Source organism: Phalacrocorax aristotelis, chromosome 4, assembly GCF_949628215.1.
Source record: "Phalacrocorax aristotelis chromosome 4, bGulAri2.1, whole genome shotgun sequence".
NCBI classification, from domain to species: domain Eukaryota; kingdom Metazoa; phylum Chordata; class Aves; order Suliformes; family Phalacrocoracidae; genus Phalacrocorax; species Phalacrocorax aristotelis.
The window spans coordinates 61,739,986-61,763,020 of record NC_134279.1 but is presented as its reverse complement, the minus strand read 5'-3'; the positions used below and the strand labels follow the sequence as shown (position 1 = coordinate 61,763,020).

The 23,035-nt window shown below is 36.1% G+C and overlaps 1 protein-coding gene across 7 annotated transcripts in view; it reads left to right on the top strand.

The window, feature by feature from the left end:
* Positions 1–23,035, top strand: part of PCDH7 (protocadherin 7) — a 291,307-nt gene that overhangs the window by 45,731 nt on the left and 222,541 nt on the right. For 4 of the 7 annotated variants that reach the window (XM_075091714.1, XM_075091713.1, XM_075091715.1 and 1 more), the window contains one exon: positions 9,289–9,348. The exons of the other annotated variants lie outside the window; for them this stretch is intronic. In XM_075091714.1, the coding sequence (XP_074947815.1) occupies positions 9,289–9,348 (60 nt within the window). The remainder of the gene's footprint in view (positions 1–9,288; positions 9,349–23,035) is intronic. 7 annotated transcript variants of the gene reach the window in all.

Genomic DNA, 23,035 nt, shown 5'->3' with positions numbered 1-23,035 from the left:
AGCTAACTACAGAAAGATGTCTTTCAAAATAATTTAGAAATCTCTCCACAAAGGTTTCTGTTTGTGGGCATCCTGATTACAGGAGGACTCAGAAGAAATAACTACTGAAAAGGTGTCAGGAAAAAGGTTATGCAACTTTTAAGATGAAATCAGCTCAGTACTCTTGCTATTTGAAGAAAGAGAGAGAAGCCTTTCATTTGTAAAATGTTATACCATGATGCAGAAAACCAATTATAATATACATGAAGTGTGCACCTGTTGTTAATTTCTGACGCATGCTTCTATTTGAAATAAATATCTTGAATTGTCACTGATCAACCTTGGCTGCTGTACTCTGCTTGCCAGCCAGACTACTCATAGTTTCATTGGTGTACATGTGTCTCCAGAATCATACTTGGAAAAATATTTTTTATTCCACCCCTCCCTCCACCCCGAAATAGGGGGTAGGTCGTTCTCACCTGTCATACTAATGAGTACTATAGCTGGTAATATGATGAGTAGGGGCAGCTTCTTAATTTACATTGATAAAGTAAGTCTTTTCACAGTATGCACACACTGCATATTAGATGTAATTTAATATGAAAGAAGTGGAGACTCACTTAAGACTGATTTTGGGTCCTAAAATAAGCATCTTGCTGTTTCACTGGAAAAAGGTGCTTTTTATTTTTGATCAAAAAGAAAAAAAACCAAACCAAAACCCCTAAACCAAAACATCATATAGTGTTAATTCCATATTCCCATGTACCAGTTCTGTACATAAATCAATTTGTGGTGAAGAATTTATAAACAAAAGGATTAATGGTGACCTAATATCTGTAAGCATGCAAAATAAGCTATGTTTGGATCACTAGAGTGCAATCTAATGTGAGGTGTTTTAACTGATCTCACAAACATTTGTATGCAACTTTTGTTGCGTTCCACTGTTCAGGGGCTTTCAGATGTGTACTGTTAGAATGATAGTCTGATTTGGATACATGATGTAATTTCACATACATAACTACTGTCAAATCTAGCTTAATTTTGGTCATTTTAGGTTTAACGTAAAATGATGCCCAAGAAATTAAAGGTCACTGTTAACTACTCACTTTTCTTTCTTCTTTTCCCTTTGTTCTACATCATATATTAAAGATAAAACCAACTTTCTCTGTTTCCATTAAGAAAAAGTGAATAGAGGAGAAAAAGCAATTATTTGCAGAATATAAAATCCTTAAGATAATTTGACAGACTTTAATTAAACCAATCTACCACACTGTGCTCATAAGGCAGACTATGAAATAAGTTCTCATTTGTTAGGAAACACCATACTGCTCATTGATAAAGGACTTCAAAAGTTGCAACTGACTAGAAGCATGGAATTTGTGTTTCCTTTGAAAGAGAAGACATACATACAAACAGCCCTCTTGTTTTGAACTTAATTTTAAGAAAGTGAACAGCTGACAATACAAACAAGTTTACACTGTCAGTATAATAATTTCCATAGTATTTTGCATATATATAACATAGTATCTAAAGATCACTGCTTTCTTTATAAACTTAGCTCATCATTATGATGCTTCCATAATGTATCTTGAGTATTTAGATGAATGTATGAAGTAACTTACAAACCTTTTGACTACAACTTAGAGGTACACTGAAGAGGGATTCAGGAAACCTAATTTCAGGTTTTGTCTACTGGACAATACTCATCTTTAAATGTCATCTTATGAATCTGTGTTTTACATCCATGCTTTCTGTGATCTGTTGAAATAGTGCATTCAATCTATGCTCATCTAAAAGAAATGCCATAGTAGCGATGGGCTGTTTCCTTTTAAATTGGTGATAGACTGGTAACAGTGCTTACTTTTGTCTTCTGACGTATTTTCTTAGTGGCCTTGCTTAATTTTTTTTGCCTTTTTTTTTCTTTTTTACTACAACACGGTGGGGTGTTGCCATGACCAGTGAGTTTTCTAGAGCAAGAGTGATACCTAATTGTACTTTGGAATCTGATATAAAGGCTGGTAGGAATGTCCTGGCCATTCCATGCCTAAGGATCCTGTATAAAGCCAGCCCCACTCCCCGACCCCCACCTTACATCTTTCCCTCTCACTTATTTGCATAACTCTTTCTTTTAGTTTTGGCCACTCTGTGACACTCTACCTTTAGAGCCCTGCTGTGCCTTTGGCATAATTCTCTCTGCTGCCTGACAGCTGGAGTTTTATCCACCTGGGAATGAACAGCAGGTCTCTTGATGCTCAGGCAGCCTCAGCTCCGCTCAGCTTTATTGCATTTATTCTCCTTTCTAGTCAGTGTCCTGCTTGCCTCCCTTGAAGCAAGGGCAGGTGTGGGGTAGGGCAGCAAGAAGCAAGAGAAGCCCCTGAAGCCTGCTATAGCCCAGATATAGTAGAAGGGTCTATATTGAACAGGGATTACTGGCTCGGTGTCTCTAATGGGATGAAGTGTAAAGCATTCCTATGAAGTCAGTTATGCCCATGAGATAAAAAGTAATATTTCACATTGCAAAGTGAGCAATAAATGTATCAGCTTGCTATTTTACAGAATCACAGAATGGCAGGGGTTGGAAGGGACCTCTGGAGATCATCATGTCCAACACCCCTGCTTGGGCAGGCACACCCAGAGCAGGGGGCACAGGAACGCGTCCGGGAGGGGTTTGAATGTCTCCAGGGAAGGAGACTCCACAACCTCCCTGGGCAGCCTGTGCCACTGCTCTGGCACCCTCACAGGAAAGAAGTTTTTCCTCATGTTCAGGTCGAACTTCCTGTGTTCCAACCTGTGCCCTGTCATTGGGCATCACTGAAAAGAGTCTGGGCCCATCCGCCTGGCACCCAACCTTTAGATATTTATAAGCATTGGTAAGATCTCCCCCTGCCCTCAGTCTTCTCTTCTCCAGGCTGAACAAACCCAGGTCTCTCAGCCTTTCCTCATAAGGGAGGTGCTCCAGTCCCCTGATCAACTTCATAGCTCATATGGGATAAAATAGAAGTTGAAAACAGCTTTACTGCAAGGGTTCATACAAACCAATCGGATACCTTCCTTGGAAAAGATAACCACTTTCCTAGATAAAGAAAATGTAGTAATCTCTCTCTTTGGACTTCAGCAAGCAGTTGATACTGTGCCACCTGGGAAATTATCTGTACACCTGAGGAAGATGGGTAATACTGGAGGAATTACAAAAGTCACTAAAATGAGATGACAATTTGTATTGTTGCAAAGATTAAGTGTTATAAATAGAAAGTTACTCCCTCAAGTCAAGCATCAGTCTTAAGACTGATTTTGCTTCATATTTTAACCTTTGTGCACAGAGTGCAAACGTAATAATGAAACTTGAATATGAAACAAATATGATAAATATAATGAATTTGGGTGAGGATTAGACTGTACTAGATGAAGGACTAGAAAACTTTTTAAACTGTAGCAATGAAAATAAAACTTAACTCAAAATAGCAAGAACAAGACAAGTTGTAAATTGAGTTAGGAAATAATGAGACGGAAACAGTAGAAAAAGAGGAAAATTTAATGAGTTAGGCAGAGTTATTATGAGCACCAGTGTGACACAGGCAAATTTTTTTTTTCTGCAAAATAAGGCTGCATCAAGTTGTGTGCTGCTGTGAGAGAAACGGTCATTCAAGGAGTCATTTGTGAGACTTCATCTGAAAATCGTTATATATTATTCTGGTCAGCCATTTTCAGGAAAAATTAAGCTTACATTTAAAGATTCAGAAAGACCTGTTAAAAAACCATGGAATATAGAGTCAGCTGTGCGAGACATGACTAAAAGGGCTTTGCTTATTCAGACTTACGGCTCTGAGAGACATGCTGTGGCAGGCTAAAATTGGATGGCAGAAGTTGTTACTATCCTGAAGGCACGAATACTTGAACCTTCTTTGAATCGCTTGGTGAACCACTGCCTGGTATCTTAGGGTAAACCAAAACTGAAATTCTTTTACTTTAGTACACCGAGCTGAAGACTGCAATAGTACATGAGCTCATTCATAGTCATATCATATAGTCCTTCCCTGAAGGCTTTAATGCCCATCAGAAGGGTGGAGCAGCTGCATGAGGGTGGTAACTGTTCCTGCCGTCTGGATTTAAGCCACTGCTACATCTAACTCAGAATGTTAGGAAAGTAAGTGGTGAGAGATTTGATTGCTCTTCCTAAAAAATATCTGGAATAAATACCAACAAAAAGTATTAAAGAACAATGTTGATATAATAGCAATTAATATACCATTATATGCTTAGTCTAGAAATCGAAAAAAATATTTCAACCCTCTGGAGGTTTGAGGTGATGTAAAAAAATCTTGTTAGTTTTGAAATGGAACTTCATCAGTTTAGAAAAAGAATTATACAGGTATTTTCCCTCCAGGGTGTTCCTGTACTCCTAAGAAAAGGAAAAAAGAAAAGAAACAACAACAAAACGTAGGCCAGGCTTTTCATGCCTTGGTTTCTTAATGATGGATTAAACTATTAGTAGCATTATCTACACCAAGATCAAGCTACATTGTGAAAGCTGTTTAAAGAGCAGCACCAGAGGCATCTAAGGATATCAGTACTTGCTGTTCTGCTTTTCTGTGAGCCTTTTTTTTTCTTGACATAATAGCATTACTTAGTTTTCAAGGAAGTCCACACTGTTGCTGGCTTAAGATTGTAATAAATAACCTAAATAGGTAACTTTCTTATTACTACAGTGCTTCTTAATGCATTAGTTCTGTAGGGTAAGGTGACAGGATTTTAATAAACGTATTACAGAAGTAATATGCAAACCATATGGAAGTTTGCATTACTGAGACTTTTTAGGTAGATTGATACTACATTATTGCACGCTGTGCCTTCAAAAAACTATTAACAAGTTAGTTATATTTCTGAACACCGCCTACCTGAGATAAGTCAATGTATATGTATTGAAAATAGAACAATAATATCATTTTACTGGATTGTAATGAAAACACTTGTCTGCTTCAGGAATTGCAAGGCATTGTAGTAAGTAGCATTAAATTTGCAACATTTTTATTATTACAGCGCTTGTGCGAGAGTAGATGAGAGAGTTAAATGGGATATTTCATATTATGATTTTCATTCCTACCTATTACTAGCAGAAGGTATATGTTTATGTTTATTTTACAACATTTTGGATTTTTTTAGAAAGAACTGATTGCTAAACAGTTACATGTATGTGATTTTTTGATTTCTAAGATATAAATTCTTTAGTTTGTGGGGATGAATGAATTAATTTCAGGGCAATGGCGTGGACACAGTCTTTCCATCTCTAACCACTACCTTTGTGAGCCAGCAGTCCCCTGGTGCTTAACATGAAGAGTGGTTGATACATCACGATATTACTGCAAAGTGTGACTATGAACAGAACATAATCCTAATATCCTAATAATAGGAAGTGGTGGGATTCACCAGATGCCTAAATGTTCAAAATTCATTCACAGGCATAGTGTGAGCAGGAAATCAATAAAACAGAGAGTTTGTAAAGATAATGAATGATGCATGATTATTTTATCAATTTTAAGCTTGTAATGATGGGTTAAAATGATAATTTGTTTATTGTTCTGTTTTTGCTATGAAGTAAAAGATTATTTTTGATGGACTTGATTTACCTTTTACCTAACATGCAGGAGTCTGCAGGAGCCACAATGAAGTTGTGAAACTAGAATGAGCTGATGCAAAATAGTTAAGAATATGGCAACTTGAATTTAAGTAAGTTTAAATGAGAATACAGTCATGTTAAACTGTGTACTAAATCTAGGTGTGTTACCCTTTTAAGTTGATTTATTTTTTTTTGCGTTTAAACTTTGATCATCAGGATGATTAATAGGTTTTCTTATACTAAATTAGACCATATCTGTTACAAAAAATCTCATGACAAAAATCTGTCCATCTCTGTGATCATATGTAGCAGACTCCATTAATTTCTTATTCAGATGAACTTTTCATCAGTTTCAGTTTGCCTATTTTTTTTACCCTATATATGGCCTTTAACAATTCACAAATATTGTACAAATGGCACAACATAAAGATATTGAATATTTTGTTTATTGATTGATTTTATTTTGTTTGTTTAAGAATACGAGAATTAGTATTCCTTATTCAACATGTATATTCTAAGGAAATATATTCAATACACTTCCTATAGTTCCATGTATCCTATTTTGATTTCTTTCACAAACTGAAAATGAAGTTGTGTGTGTAAAAGAAGTTTAAAAATAGGTTAGAAGCATCTTGTGAAATGTAACAGGAAATCTGTGGAGCTATATTTTTATCTGGCATTTGCTATAGTGGGCAAAAATGAGCATGTTTTGCCTTTCAGTTCCGTTTAAGACACGTTGAATGTTGCAGAAACTTGTAATGTCTCAAATTTTTAGTAATACACACACATCAGTCAGACCAATATATAATATATATGGCAATCATAACGTATTTACAGACACAGATTTAGTGTTAAGAATAAAGTGAGATGAATGGCAAAAAAAAAATCAATGATAAAAAGGTGCTTGTGGAAGTTAATGATTCTGAGTTTGTAGCAATATGTTGTGGCTGTGATCATCTATACTCTGTTAAAGTGTGGCTTCTCAGTGAATGAAAAAATATAATATAATAGCAAATATATATCAATAATACTAAAAGTTCACTTCCCAATGGCAATGAATATGTAAGTTAAGGAAAAGAATAAACAGGTATAAATACCCATGAATAAACTTGGGGGTTTTATTACAATAACATTTATATACTGCAGCATTGCAATTCTGGAACAAATTTCCCATGGAACTATTCATGCAGGAAGATTCTAACCTATAAAGGAAATATGTGAGATTATGCATATTGTAAACAGAAACTGGACTTGGTATGTAATAAGACACTTCCAGGCCTGTATTTCAGTGTTATGGACTGGATTGGAGGAGAACTGCAAGCATTTTTCTCATGAAAACTGAGGTAGTGACTCCCCATTCTTCATTTAACTCTTTGGTGTATGTGCATTTTCATGCCAGGAAATGGGAGGAGCAACAAGTAATATCAATTTCCTGGAAGTTAGCAAGATTCTTCACCTGCCATAGAGAAGTGAGGAAAACAGCAGCTTCTTTCACAGAAATTTAGAGAAGGAGAAAAAAAATTCTAATTTTTTCCTTCCATCATTATGTATAGATGCATCTACATTAATGATACAGAGTACGGGAAGGGTTTTTTTGTGTGTGAATTTGATTTGAGTCTATATTTGGAGTCCTGCTGTACATGCTTAAGTGCACCACTGATCCTTTTGAAGCATTGTCTTCATTCCAGCACTGTCTTCAGGGTGTCATGTGGTGCATAGCACTTGCAACGCAGATGCAAGGCCCTCCATCAGTTTGCTCTCTGTGTCTGCACAGTGTATGTCTGAGATTGGCAAGTGGTACAAAGTTTGTTGCTCGTTAAGGTGCAATGTAGAGAGGCACAACAAATTGCGCTTTCATCCTTCCATTTTTATAGTGCATCAGCAGGTAATATAGACACACACACTGAGACTGCCACAATTATTTGAATTTGTGAGGATATAATACATTGCATTTTTGATACAAAGATTCAACGTTTTGTCTAGTATTTGCCAGGTAATTGTTTTTGTTCGTTTTAGCTTTTCTCTTGCATAGATTTATGATTTGATTTGTTAACAGAAAAAATAGCACGAGTATCTGTCGTAGAAGAGAGGTCTGATAATAGAAAAAATCTGTTATATTTATGAACCTTTTTGACCTCAGAAATACCTTATGAATGCACCAAATGCTCACAATTGTGTTTATATCTTGCAGAAAGATACTTAACATACATGGTAGGAGATCTCAGTTGATTGCATACTGGACAAGTCTACTATTCCAGTGAATGCATTCTCCTTAAAGTTAGCAAAATTTATTTTTTCTATGAATTTGAATAACTGTTGAAGTTAACAACTCTGAGGTACTCAATGTACTTAAATGACATGTAGAGAGATATATCGATCAAGACAGTTAGATAGGTGCATTACCTATATTTCTGCAAAATCTTTTGGGCCAGTTTAGTATTTTTGTTGTTTATTCAAGCTCAGACAGTGGAAACTGAGCAAAGAAATTTGCATATAATTGGATTGATGATGATGAAGAATTTTACTGAGGCATAAATACATTTCTTCTGCAACCAAAGCAGAATGTTTTGCTTGCTTGTCCCAGATGGCTTTCTGTAAGAAGATCATATTTAGATTGAGGAACAGACGTTACTTATTTGAGGACATTTGGGAGTCTTTTATGGATTATGTTCATAGAGCAAAAGCTGCTTTGTAGAGATGCTTGACATTGCTATCCTACACTTGTGTAATTTGGTTTTAACTTTGTGTGTGTGTAATAGATTAGAGGAAGTGATTCATTAAAATGTTGGAAAATAAGGGCTTAGTAGTGAGTGATGTAAAATAAATTATTAATAGTACAAAAATACCGGAGAAGCTGAAAAGACTGTCTAGTGAATGCCAACCAAAGATGTTAGGTAACCAACACATAATGGGTTAATGTTGTTCATGTAGATGACCCGCTTCTGAGTGACATCTTAAGGGCTGTTTTTGAAGAATATATTGGACAGAAACCTTCACTTTTTATCAGTAGATGGGAATATCTCTTTAGTGTCTCATTTCCTTCATAAACGTATTGATCAAAGAGATTCAAAGGGAGCATGTTTTCCTCTAGTTCTCCATTTTCTTTATGTCCACCTTGTAGCATAATAGTTGATAGCTCGCATTTTGAATAACTTAGATGTTCACAGAATTGTCATTGTATGCTATATATTGCCCTCCAAAACTGGCTCGCTCACTCATGTTTATTTTGGGGGGGGAAGAAGAGTTGCCCGTCTGGTTTTTTATGAAATCCTGTTCTTTGCTTCTTTCAACTATCTGATATTATTAGCTACTTACTGCGGTATTTATCCCATCACTTCACAGAGAAAAGTTATGCTTGTCACTGATACATGAAACATTTTTATTATTTTTTCACTCTGTCTGCAGTAATGATAGGTAAGAAAAGGAAGACCGTAAAAATCACTACAATGTCTCGATGATTTAAAACTATCCTGTTCCTAGACATAGTTAATTTAATTCCTTCTTTTTCTTAAACACTATGTAACACTATTCTAACTGTTTTCACTGCCAAAGAGTTATTTTAAGGAGTATATTTGGACCTAAGGGAGAGAAGAGACATCTTTTTGCTCACTTATAAGGTCCGTGATACAGGACTAGGTTAGCCAAACCCTACTCACATCCCGATAAGCAGACATATATTTTTGTATTTTTTGTAGGTGGATACAGTGCAGACTACGCAGCACCCTGGCCATATTGAGGAATCATGTAAAATGAATGTATGTGCTCGTAAGTGAATTATTTATGAAATGAAACTCCAACTCTAAGGGGTGTTGGATCACAAAATACATGAACTTTCTTTACTCTCATGTTAAGAAATTGATTCCCAGGGGGCAGGGTTACTGCAGAACTAAGTGGACCTTGAAAGCAAAGCTATTAAAAAAAAAAAAAAAAAGAGAGAGAAAATAAAAATTATTTATATTGTTTTTTTCAAAAAACCCTGAAAACAAGAGATTCAGATTACATTTTGGATGCATTTGGAGAGGTATTAAACAGAGTCAAGACTCCAAACCAGAAAAGCAAACGGTGTGTGAGAAAGGTTTGGAAAGCAGAAATGATCATAAGTAGAGGAACAGGATCAAATACCATCTTATTTAGGAGTATGAATAGGATGAAAAAACTCACCGTTTTCTGCTTTGTTCCATCTTCAAAAGGACTGAAATTTGATTAGCTGATTGCTTCAATTAGTAACTGGGAGATGAGCGTGAACAAGATTGAATTTTCAGTATTTGCATCAAGGAAGTTTTTGTGGTTTCCTGAAAACAAATGAACCACCCTGATGATGTGCTAGATAAACAAAGAAAAAATTTTATACCTCAGGACTGAATTTATGGAAATCCAAATATGGTCTTAGAATTTTAAAATCTTTGTACTACTTAGGGACATGAGACAGGTGGGGCAGGTATTAGGGGAAGCAGTCTTGGGTGCTTCAGATTTTGCTGAGAAAAATGGCTCTACAAGGAAATTGAGGTAGATACAGAGAAGAAACCAAAACATGCTAAATGACTCTACCAGTGAATAGGGAAATCAACAGTCACTCATATGTGCGCGTACAATTTGGTTGTTAAACACAAGTTATTTCACTTGGCTAGAGCACTCAAGACTAGAACAATTGTGTCAAGGATTGTACAATTGCCAATATCAAAGCCACATGTAGGGAAAACCTCCGACTCTGCAGTCACTATTAAGCTATATACATCATATAAAGACAAAGACTGTAGTGCCAACTCCTACTTTATATATACCTGTATCGATTTTTATATTTATTTTATATATATTTGGATATTACACTATATAGTACATCAGCTTACGATTTAGCAAAAGGAAAGGCTGAATATTTTCTCCTAAATAATTTATTCATTCATATCCTTCATCTTCATCATAAGAAACAACAACAAAGGATATTTTAAGTATTAATAAAGTTTCAGCCAGCACTTTTTCTTATCAATAAAGCATAACTTCAGCCCATTCAAGTTTCTGACGTAAAGCTGGTATAACTGTGTGAGGAGACAGTATTATATTTGCAACTAAAGTGTATATTATCACTTGCCTTCCTTCATAATATGGCTTTTCAACTGTATGAACAACAATGCTGAAAAACACTTTTTCTCTCCTGATCGTTATGAATTTATGTCTGAATTAGCTCACTCTTTGTGTCTATTCCTTCAAAAATGGTAGTCTGCCATTTTTTTCCACTTGTAGTAATTAGTTCCAAGTGGAGAAATTTATGATACAGTAGGGGTTTTGACCTCTTTATTGTACAGGGATATATTATTAAACTTCAAAGTCTGTATACTGTTACTATATTGATTTTGTTTTCTGTGAACAAAATCAATGAGCAAAATTAAAATAAAAAAATCAATTCTTTCATTTTTGAATTGATTTGGGTTTTTTACATGTACTTTTTTATATTTAACCTTCACTGCTACTCTGGAACTCATTGAAAGGAGAACAAATTGAGACCTTCGGTAATTCTGCTTAAAAGAAAGCTATGGAAATTAATAAAATACAGAGAGAAAGGAGATTAAGGTTAAAACATACAGGAATGAGAAGGAAAAAGATACAAAAGAGATCAAGAAAAGCATTGGTCTCAGCTGGGATGGATTGTTTAGGAATATCAAAGAACCTATAAAAATTAGTACCGACAGCTTTGTCAGAAAAATCGTCATACAGATTGTTTCTTTTGCATTTTCTAGCCCTTTCCTTTAATTCAGCAGATGGTTAGAAATGGCATATGAAATACCTGCAATCCGCTGACCATATTTCATGAGTTCAGAGCAGTTGCAAAGCTTAAAGATGAGGAAAAATGACAAAAAAAATATTTAACGTAACATTTTGCAGAAATAAATGCATTAAGTATGCAAATATATTTGTGAAATGTTCAGGCTTTTTCGGAATATAGACGTTATCTTAGTAGGTAAAAAAAATTTAACTTGGAAAGTGTAAAGAGAAATGTTAAGGACCTCTGGTCAGATTCTTATCTCAGATACAGCAACTCTGTATTTCAATAAAATTATTCTGCAACCAGGAATGAAATCAAAATTGTGTCTTCTGTGTTCCTTGCAATTTCATTCTTCTACATTTAATTTTCTGGTCAGAAGCAATTACCAAGAGAGGATCTTTGAAAAATATTGTGCAACTACTGTAATTTTCAGATTTCACAGAGCTTAGCAGCCAAGCAATTTGTATGGAATAAAAGCACTTTTATATTGCCTCCTGCTACAACACCAATGGGGAAAGGTCAGCAAAACAGTGGGAGACCAAATGAAGGTTTTTTTCTTGTGTGACATCAACTTGCAAGACACTGGGAGTTTCAGAATTACAAGTGGTGATATAGCTTTTTTCAACAATTTCTTTCCACTGTGCCTCCTACAGTTGCTTCGTTGCTGGGCAATGTCTTTTTCTGTCAGAATGAGGGAGTGAAAGCCTATTTGTGACAAGTGACATTCTACTTTCTGTTTGCCATTGTCCTGCATGGATGAGAAAAAAATGTACATCCGTATGCCTCACGTTTTTCCTACCTTTTACGAGCTTAAGTTAGAGCTCTCGAAGCCAAATCTGGCTTGCCTTACTTATGTGAACAGGCCAAATAAACCCAGTGAGACTGCTTGTATGAGGAAAGATAATTCTTCTTTCAGTAGTACTTTATTTTCGTGTCTGTTTTATACAAGACCACTAAAGAACAAGACATGTCAGTAGCAAGCTATCAGGTAAGTTGTGATATGCAATTACTTTAGCTAGTTAAAACACAAGTTAGGTAAATTATTAATAGGAATAATATAGGAAGTGGCAACTAGTGGGAAATGGAGCTGTGTGGCACAAGATCTCTTTTCTCTTTTAATAGTTGTAATTCTGGGGACTGTGTACTGTCACAGCTTGTAGAGACACTCTCACTGATGCTGATCGCAAATTCAAATACACATGGAGAAGTAGGTATGGTCTTATCGACAGTACTTAACTTGCTAACCTATCCGTCAAACCTAAACTGAAGGATCAAATTAAGCAAAATTCTGCGACCTAGACTACATTTTAGTCTCAGGGTGAAAAATGTAATTTAATTTAAATAAATTGTTTTTGCAAAGGTTCATTAAACAGTTTAAAATCTTCACTTGAGATTTCTCAGGCTTATTAAAAACCTCTGTCCCTACTCTTCCTGTAAGCTTCGTTTAGGCCCATACGCACAGAGGCTTGGATTTACCCACCCACCATTTAAAAAGTCTGGGGTGATAATCCATACTTTAACCCATTACTTATTTTATGGTTTGAGAGTCATTAAGTTGACTGAATTTTGCTAAGCCAGCAAAAGATAGCTTTGTACTCTCAAATGCAGTGGCTATTAACATTTCCAATGTATACTTATTATGCATACTTACAAACTCAAGATTATCTCTCTCTGCCTTGGGGAAAAAATTAACCTATTGTGCTTGGAGACATTATATTTGACTTTTGACGTTACATTTAGGGAAAACTGTAGTTATGTGAAATGCTGTTCCAGCTTCTATACTGTTCTCAATATTTTACAAGACTCTACACTGAGTGTAATATGTGATGAATGCCTTAAATAATCCTTTCTAACACCATGAACATGCCTACACAGTTTTCACTGTTTAAAATTAAGCTATTTGTTTTAGTTAGAATGTGTCTGAAAATATCAAGAAACCACAATCAAATTACTAGTCTTCATTACACCCCGGTAGATCACTATTTCAGCAGTGAGTTTTCCTTTGATCTGTAGTTCCTAGAAATGGAGTCAGAGCTATCTATCACAGGAAAGCAGTCTGTTGCCCTTTCTAAGGCTGTTATGATGCTAATGGGAAAAAAAATGTTCATTGTGTCCACTGGCAGTTATAACAGAGCCCTCAGTCTTCTTCAGCAATGGAATAGAAGGAAGGCATTAACGTTTTCAGATCTAGCTGAAAATTAATTTTCTTCCAAATCAGATTACTTTTCACATTTAAATAGCCTCAGTTTAGCCCAGTAACACCATTTTTGAATAGCAAGTGCCAACCAAGCTAATTTCCAAAAGTTTTCTATTAATTATTTATACATATTAATACTATATTTACTTATATATTATCTTTGAGAAATACGACAAAGAAAAATGTTCTGAAGGATTTCAGTAAACCTAATTATGCTCTGTAGCCTATCTTATCAGGCCTAATTATCTGTTTATATTACTTTTTGTAGAGTTCCTATTCAGGAAAGTAGCAAGACTTTAAATTGGCTTTTGATACAAAATAACCTTTCTTAAACTGTGAAACTGTATGCAGACAATTGTTGTTTCTGGGAAAAAAGTATCACTTCTTGAATACTGTTTAGAGCAATTTTATTTTAGCAAATATGAGCAGAAGAGTGGAATATAGACTAAATAACCTCAGAACAATCCGTGGGCATAGTTTCATCTGCTTTTCCTTTTTACTTCTAGAAGCATGATGATTTACTCCTGTTATCCACCCCTGTATTGTGAGAATGGTAGGAGTATACAGGGAGTAAGGATAAGCCTGACTTGCTCCAGTCTCAGCTTCCACCTCTAAAAAGGGAGGTAGCAGGCAGCTAGTTAGACATGCATGATTTCAACAGGTGGATGACGATTATTGTAAAGCTTGGTGTCTCATCTAGGCTAGCTGTATAGTTTCATAACAGCGATTTTACGGTGAGAAGTAGGTACCACTGGGTGCCTATTCATGTCAGCCTGAGTTGGTTTTCTAATATTTAGGATGAAACCCTTTTCGGTGTCTCTCTCCCTGAGACTGCAGAGAGGCTTGATCTCAGAGGAACTTTAAATGTGCTCAAGCTCAAAACATTTTTGCATTTAAGTTTAATGTCAGTTAACATGGAACACGTTTAAGTAAAAATGTCTCATCTCACTTCATTTGCTCTAACATACATCTAATGATAGAAGATAGTTCCTGTATTTGACTTTACTAATCTCACAGTGCTGTTTCTACAGAGGGGCAGAAAGCTAGGCTTGCATTAGCTGTTGCAGGACTGGAAACCAGAGATTCTGTTTTCATTCCAAGGTCTGCCACTAGTACCCACCTCTTTGGGGCTACACCTGTGAAAACAGAGAACATATTTTCATTACCTCAATCAGAGAAAATTGTTTGATCCATTTTGTTTTGTGAACTGCTTGTAGGTTATGGTGATGAGATCCTTAGAAATGTCTGTAAGGAGTAGTATGATATTGTAGAGACACTTTGATGTCCTCTGTTTCACTGAAGTCGGGAGAACTGGTTTTCAGAGAAATCCTTTTTTTCCTTAGCATATATAAACAGCCTCCTGGTGAAATTGTTTGAAACAGATATTAATTTGCATCATTATATATATGGGACAGTTCTGTATGTACACTTCAATGCAGTTTTGTCAAAGAATGCCTTAGATTTAATCATGGTGCATTTAAGAAAAAAATATTATATAGGTTACCTTTTTTCCTATAATATCATATTAGGGAAGCAAATTAAACATAAAATAATAGATAGCATATTTTTTTTATATTCAAGTATTTCATTATTGTGAAGTGTGAATGTATTGACTTTGTTAGTGGGTAAAGACTTTCACCAAATTGGTAAAAGGACATAGTATGGAAGTAAATGATTCAATAGTATTGTGAAACCATTGATTATATACTCAGGGCTGGCAGTGAAACAGCTATACATAAGCTTTGTCCTGAGGAGCCTACATTATAAAGAGGAAACTAGACAAGCTGTGGGAGACTCAGTGTTTTTCTTGTTCGCCTTCATCCCGCTTCCATCCTTCATTTTGAAATGCTCCCTGTGGAGGGCATTAGAAAGTTACGAAGTAGAGCTTCAGGGAGTCTGAAAGAAGCAGCTATAGGCAGCATTGTGGAATAAAAAGGGTAGATTTCCTGGTGCAACTAGCCAGGTGTTTCCTATGCGTGATGAAGAGTTTGTAGTGTAGAGAGGATAGTGAAACAAGAATGCAAATACTACAGTTACATGTGTCTGTAAAATTAATCTCATGTCATGACGTCATGCCGTGCTCATCTTGTGTTTCAGATACTTAAAAGTATGTGAAGTTGGTGTGAGCATCTTGCAGTGATAAGGAGTTGATGATTGCTGGCTACCTGTTGAGTTCAGTTTCTTCTCTTTCAGAGATTATCTGTTTGGATGTTTTTATGAATCTGACCATAGCTCTTGAGCAAAGCTTGTGCCTGTATTATGTACAGACATCAGAGCATTCCCACAGAACTTGCAGTGTATGCAGGGAGCTAAAACCAATAAACTCACTTGGAGCAGTCTCTAGTTTTCCTTTATTTTTCTAATGTTGATGTAGTCAATTTCTGGCACTAATACTGAAATAATGAAATGGTAAAAACATAAGTGCAATACTAATAAAATTTAAATTTTAATCTCCAATTTAAAAAGTAAATTTAGTTTCTAAATATATAATTAGATTTTAAATATAACACAATTTCATTTTGTGTTGTGTTGTGGAGCACGTCCATGCAGCCTTCTGTACTTTGCTTTGAATCATTATCACTGAAATTAGAACTGTCAGTGAGCATCTCCAGACAGATTTTGGTTTCACTCAAGGAGTTATTTCTAGTAGGATGACTGTGCTGGTTTTGGCTGGGATAGAGCTAATTTTCTTCATAGTAGCTAGTATGGGCTAGGCTTTGGATTTGTGCTGGAAACAGTGGTGATAATACTGTTTTAGTTTAACAATGTTTTAATTGCATTTTAATAATGCTTTAGTTGCTGCTGAGCAGGGCTTACACAGAGCCAAGGCCTTTTCTGCTTCTCACCCCACCCCCCCAAGCGAGTGGGCTGGGGGTGCACAAGGAGCTGGGAGGGGACAGAGCCAGAACAGCTGACCCCAACTGACCCAAGGGATCTTCCATACCATACAATGTCATGCTCAGCATATAAATCTGGGGGAAGAAGGAGGAAAGGGGGTGACGTTCGGAGTGATGGTGTTTGTCTTCCCAAGTAACCATTACGCGTGATGGAGCCCTGCTTTCCTGGCGATGGCTGAGCACCTGCCTGCCCATGGGGAGCAGTGAGTGAATTCCTTGGTTTGCTTTCCTTGTGTGGCACGGCTTTTGGTTTACCTACTAAACTGTCTTTATCTCAACCCATGAGTTTTCTGACTTTTACCCTTCTGATTGTCTCCCCTATCCCACCTGGAGGGGAGTGAGTGAGAGGCTTAGTTGCCGGCTGGGGTTAAACCACGACAATGACTTTTGAGAAATATATATTGGTTTTATGCATGTTGTTAGGGTGATTTTTATATGAATTTGTTTGTAGTACCTTTGACTGAGTTTGCGGCTTACTGCAAAACATTCCAAGGTAAAAAGAGCTTTCCAAAAATAGGGTTTACAACTATGGGAGGTCAGACAGTAATGTCAGGGCCTCTGCGTTATAGAATTCATTACTGTAAGTGATGCGGGAAGATGATACATTAAGGCTTAAAAGAAGATGAAAGATTTTTGAAATGCCATTTAGTCTGTTAACTTTCTACAATTCCCTTGATATTCTTTTTTCAATTTCTACAGATATATAAAATGCAGGGATACAATAGGACATATTTCTGTCAACATTGCTATCTCAGTAAAGGTTGCATTTATTCATTCATTTCAAATGAATAATCTGTAACAGTGTGGTTTGCTACATAAAACTGGGAAGTGGGAACTGGGGATCTTGTATTGCATTCTTGCTGATGACACTGACCTGCTTTTCTGGGGTGAAAGAAATCACCTTAGCTTTCTGTACCTTAACTGTCTGGTATATTAAATACATATAAAACAAAGAAGTCAGCTTAGAGTTCTGTGCCTTGACTGTCTGGTGTATTAGGTAGATATAGAACATCTTACATCACAGGACATGATAAGGTTTGCTTAAGTAAATACTATTCATGATTTGTGAGTGTCAATGGGAATTTGCTGATTGATACCCTAATATTACAAAGTTTTGGGACACTCTAGTGTCTATCTCCGGCATTTTCATTTCAGCTTTGTGATTTTCAGCAAACTGATTTTTTTCCCATTACTATGATGAAAAAACAAGGCAGAGAATTATTCTTAAAATGTAACTGTTTGATTTTTGTCTAATTTATTGGAAATATAGAAGACATTTTTCTTATAATGCACTAGGTACTGACTTTGCTGAATCTCTGATATTCTGGCCATGTTGAACTGCACCAAGAGAGAATTACAATATCTATTATAGTGCATGTAGGAAATAAGGTTGAATTTTCAAAAATACTTGCTATAACTTGCTCCAGTGATTAACTCTTTAAAAAATATGACCTTGAAGTGTCAGTACCAGACAGGCGTACAGATGGTTATCCACACCTTGCAATAACCACTGTGAATTCAGCCAGGAGGCAGGTGGGAAGGTTCTAGACATCTGTATCATCTCTCTGGCTTCTGTATCTGTCTCTCAGGGCCTGTACAGCTGCAGCGGCTGCTTCCCTACATGCCATAACCAGGAAGGAAAAGGCAATTGGAATTCTAGTCCCCAGACAAGGACATCAATGGCTGGCACTTGATACTGAATTCCTAACTCACTGTGTGCATTTCACAGTTTTTCCACATCAACAGACTCTTTATGTTGCACATATCTAATACCTCAGTGCACACTTCCAAATTTTCATAATACTTCTTTGCAATACCGCATTTTATTTTAGGACAGAATATAAATATTGCAAACTTTTTTTGCTATATTAAAGAAATTGAAGATCAAGTTATCACCAGATCTTTTGATATTCAGTTTTACAATCCACTGAAATTCTGCTTAAGAGATTTGTACTTTGTGTAGCTGGAATGGCTGCCAATCATGCTTCCCTCATCTATTATCTTATTCAAATTAATACTGGTAAGCTTGAAATACTGTAAGTAGCTTTAGCCCTTCAGTAATCTACTTTTAATGGGAGGAATGAAATACAGTCCATATGGTAACCTGGATGATCTGTTTTGAATTATTTCTGGGATAAGATCAAATACATACCTGAGTTTGGTTACATACCCAATCTCAAATTATTTTCATTAAAAATTAAAATCTCCTTTAAATACACTTAGTCTGAGGCCATCTGTTGATTTCATAAATCCTATAGCCTCAGTTCTTGTATTGGATAAACCTCTCCTACACTACCTTACCATGGAGGTTACAACATCAGAGGTGGCAGTTGTGAGATGGGCTTGGATTGCTGCATGATGGAGTGAAAGAGTGAACAGCATTTGCCTTTTTAAAAGCCTACTTCTGACTCAAGAAAGTAAAAGAAAATAGTGTCTCGGTGACTTCAGCGGGGTTTGGATCAGGTCTCAGTGTGGTAAACTGGCAAATTGTCTGATGCTAAGTATGACTAGATGAGGATAAACAGTGTGCTTCTCCTTATTAAAGACTTTTCTATGTAATGGTATCAACCTATAATAGAATAATAACACATACTTTGTACTTTTATTAAGTGATGTGTTTCTACTAATTGAAAGAGTGGGTAGTTTCACAGAGATAGAAAAAAGGTGATCTTTCTGTAATGTAATATTCATTTAAGCCTCTAGTGGTTTCAGAGTTGTGTTTGAAACAATAGTCCTTGTTCCTGTTTCTGAACTAGTCATTAAGAAGAATACACAGTAGAGTAATCATAATTTTGACTCCCCTTTATAATCATTGATCCATTTCTGTATTACACTGTCAAGAGACTACTATAGCTGCTTAAAAAGAAGCCTGGCTTCAGCAACGGAAAAGCAGCACATCATTCATTAAAGCTAACAGCAAGCATGCAAATCCTAAAATAATTTATCACCAGCGTGGTGGTGGTTGTGGGGCACTTCTAAAAGAGAGGGTCCCAATCAAGCTGCGTGCAGTCTGCAGTGATACAAAGAAGGACTTTTTTGATTGGCAGAAGGTGCTACGTATTTGTAGTTTGACTATGCATTTCAATGGCAAATTGAAGTGTTGTGAAAATATTGAGTCTTAATAGATATAAAACTTCCTCATATTAATTTTTTTTTTTTGTAGACTCCAGGCAGTTGAACATACAGGAAGAAGTTATATTCACTTAAACCATTTCATTAAAGTCGGTGGTTTTCCCAAAGATATAACTACTGTCACTAAAAGCTGTTGATGTGACTATTTTTTATTGTGGTAAACAATAGCATCACATTCCTTGGAGTAATATGTGAGATTTGGATAGCATAATGGACTTCCAGGGCCTTTGAGAAACACCACTATTTTTTGCTGATTTTGTATTAAATAAGTACCAGCCTGTATTTGTGGGTTAATATATGCATACCATTTGGAACGTACTTAGTGACATTATGTAATTCACAGATGTTTTATTATTCATAGTACTGTGCATTCATAGCTCTCTGTAGTCACTGTTGTGCAAAATCTAATGAGGGAGATTCTGTGTGTTTTTTGCTGGCCTTTTAGACTTGTCAAACTCTCATTCAGTCAATTCAAGTCACAAACAATGGGATGTGGTGCCCTTTTCTGATTATTTTGCTATTTGACTGATGGAGTAGAAAGGAGTAAAAATATTGATTTCTTGTAATTTGTGCATGTATATTTCCTGTTGTGAAAATACAGGGGAGGACATAAAAAAGTAAGATCTTATCTTTCCACTGTATTTGGATTGTGCTGTAATTTATCCCTTTGAGAGGGGATAAATTATGGTTAGTATAAGTATTAGGTAAAGATTTTATACACGCTTTTCATAGGTGTACACGAAATCACACTATTATAGATAGGAGTGAACTAAAACAAAATGAGAAAGCGCCTCTGTTTCTGTTGTTGTTTTAAATCTTATTAGAAATGCTTTCTCCAGCTGGTTTACCAATTGACTCTCCTTGATTTCATCATCTGATCAGCACCAGACCACTAGCTGATGAAAGAGAAAGTCAGTGTTACAGATTGCAGTGGCATTTATCATTTTCTATTAATATAAACCCCACAGTGTCTCAGTGCTGTAGTTCTACCAAGGAAAACATAAATCATAGGAATTAAATGAAGTCCAAAAATACTCACTGGAATCAGAATTTTAATTTGGAATTTTGTTACCTTTTTTTTTTAAACCTCTTTTGTTTTCTTATTAGTCATCCCTTTTCTCTGTGACTATTGCATTCTTCATCCCACATTTCTGAACCAGTTTCTTATCTTCATCCCTGCTTGACTGGACTTCTTGGCCTGTGTACCTATAAACTTTCTAATCTCTGTTTTTTCTTCTATCACCATATTTATCATTGATTTCTTGCATGTTATGTTACCATTTTAATTATTGCCATGAAATGTAGTCATTCAGTTGGTAAAAAGTTTATTCACACTTAAACATTCAGTGCTTTAGGTTTAGCTTATGGGTTTTTTTGCATACAGTGGCCTATTCTTGGGAAAACAGTTTTTAATTTGTCCTCCTGTTTCTCCATGGAGAAGTATTCTTCCCTGGGAATACTTCTGGTGAAAATTTAATCTGTCTGTGTTTAAGCTCCCTGTTGTACAGCTTTGTACATGTCTAACATCTCTGACTACCTGCCTTGGTGGAAAAGAAAGGTGTAGTCCTGTGTAGCTTAAACTGACAAAAGCTTAGATAATGAGGGTGATAGTAAGTAGGGACAAATTGGGGCTCGATATCATGACATGTCTCCATTCCTGCCAAAAAACCAATTATCACTGGTCTTTACCAAGGTGGATGGGCCACCTATACTCAACCTGGAAAAGGAACATGTATGAACTTATGTATGTTCGATAAAATATCCCTGACGGTAATGTCTGGAAGCAAAAACAAAGCAGTTTGCAATGTTCTACCTTTCTGTGTTGGGCTAGTGATAGTCTTGCTTTTGAAGACTCTGGCATCAGTATTAGGAAAGTAAATACATAGAATAATGAATCTGACAGTTTTGTATATGCAGTACTTTTCGCACTTTACGTGTTTGTGAAAATGTGCTTTTGATTTATTTAATATTCAGCCATTCACTTTGATGTTCCATTCATTTATATACCACTTCAGTAAATAAACATGTAAAGTCCTTTAGAGCAAATAATAAACCAGTCAGAATGGCTATAGGAGAGTGATGACAAACCCAAGGAACACAGAGACTGATATCAAATCTGAGACATGTATGGGAAAGTTGAGCTTTCTGTCACATTTAAGAGTGTTAGTGTAAGAAGCCAGTAGGAAAGTGACTTTTTTAAAATCTCCCGTATCCAATGAACCTCATTAATGTGAGCTATGCTCCTGAAAGCATACTTCCTTCTGTGGTACTGTTCTGGCTCCCAGTGACTGTGTCAGTGGTTGACAAGCTGCAGCCTTTACACTGGATGAGGGTATAATATTCCAACCTGCTTTTCAGAGCTGTGTCATCTTTGTTATGTGTTCTAATAATTCTAATAATTCTCATAATGTGTATGTCGGGTGGTCCAAAAAATGCTTTGAAGTCTATCGCTGGTCCATACTTGAAGTTTTTTAGGAAGTTCCTGCTTTCGTGATGAACAGAAGTGGCAGAAAACATAAAGCGTACACAGTTTGTTTTGCTTCAACTCGCAAAATTTGTGGGATGGCAAGCCAGTGGTGTTTCGCAAAGTAGCTTACAGAAAGTCCCCAAAATGATGAGAAAGGCATCTTTCAGACCACCAGTGGGTACCTCTCAGATCTGAACTCCCCCTGCAAGCAGGCAATATATTTCATTCTAATGATATGCTCTGCTTCTGTCACTGGTTTACTGTGTGATGAGTAATGGATAAAGGTTTTTAACAGTTTTATATCTAAATTCAAGGAGCGGCAGAAAATATTTGGTTAACTCCCAATATAAAACCAGAACTTATTTCAAAATAGACATCTGTTCTTTGAGGGCTGTGGTACTTTCTAGTCTTTTAGTTCATTCTGTCTCCTGTCGGGACAGGAAACTGAATGGACATTGCTAATCTCACTCAGGCAGATTGGTACCGTCTTCACCACACACAAGGACATCAAGAAAATTTCCAGTCATGGAGATCACATTATCATACGCTGGAGCAATACAGAAGTTGAGTCGCTGGTTCTTTGTCAGCATGATAGCAGTTCCCAGATTTAGGTCTGATGAATACAAATGGACAAGAATACGTATTCTACACAATGTCAAAAGAAAAATGCCCAGGGCAAACTAGCTTCCGTTTGGTTTTATGTGAAAGAAAATGTAAAAAGCAGCAGTTAGTTTCTCCTTTGTCCACCTAGAGTTTTTTCTTCATTCAGTAAGATCCCCTATTGGAGACAGTTTTGCATTATTTTTTTAATTTCAGAGTTTTGCTTTTGAGTAAGTAGAGAACACTCCAGTGGAAGAATACAAAGAAGATGGATGAGACAGCTGATGTCTTGAAATAGGGCTGCTCACTATAATGGCAAAAGAAGATAGGTAGAGAAAAATACAAATAATGAACAAAACCCAACACATGGTTCTCTAAAAGGGAACATTTT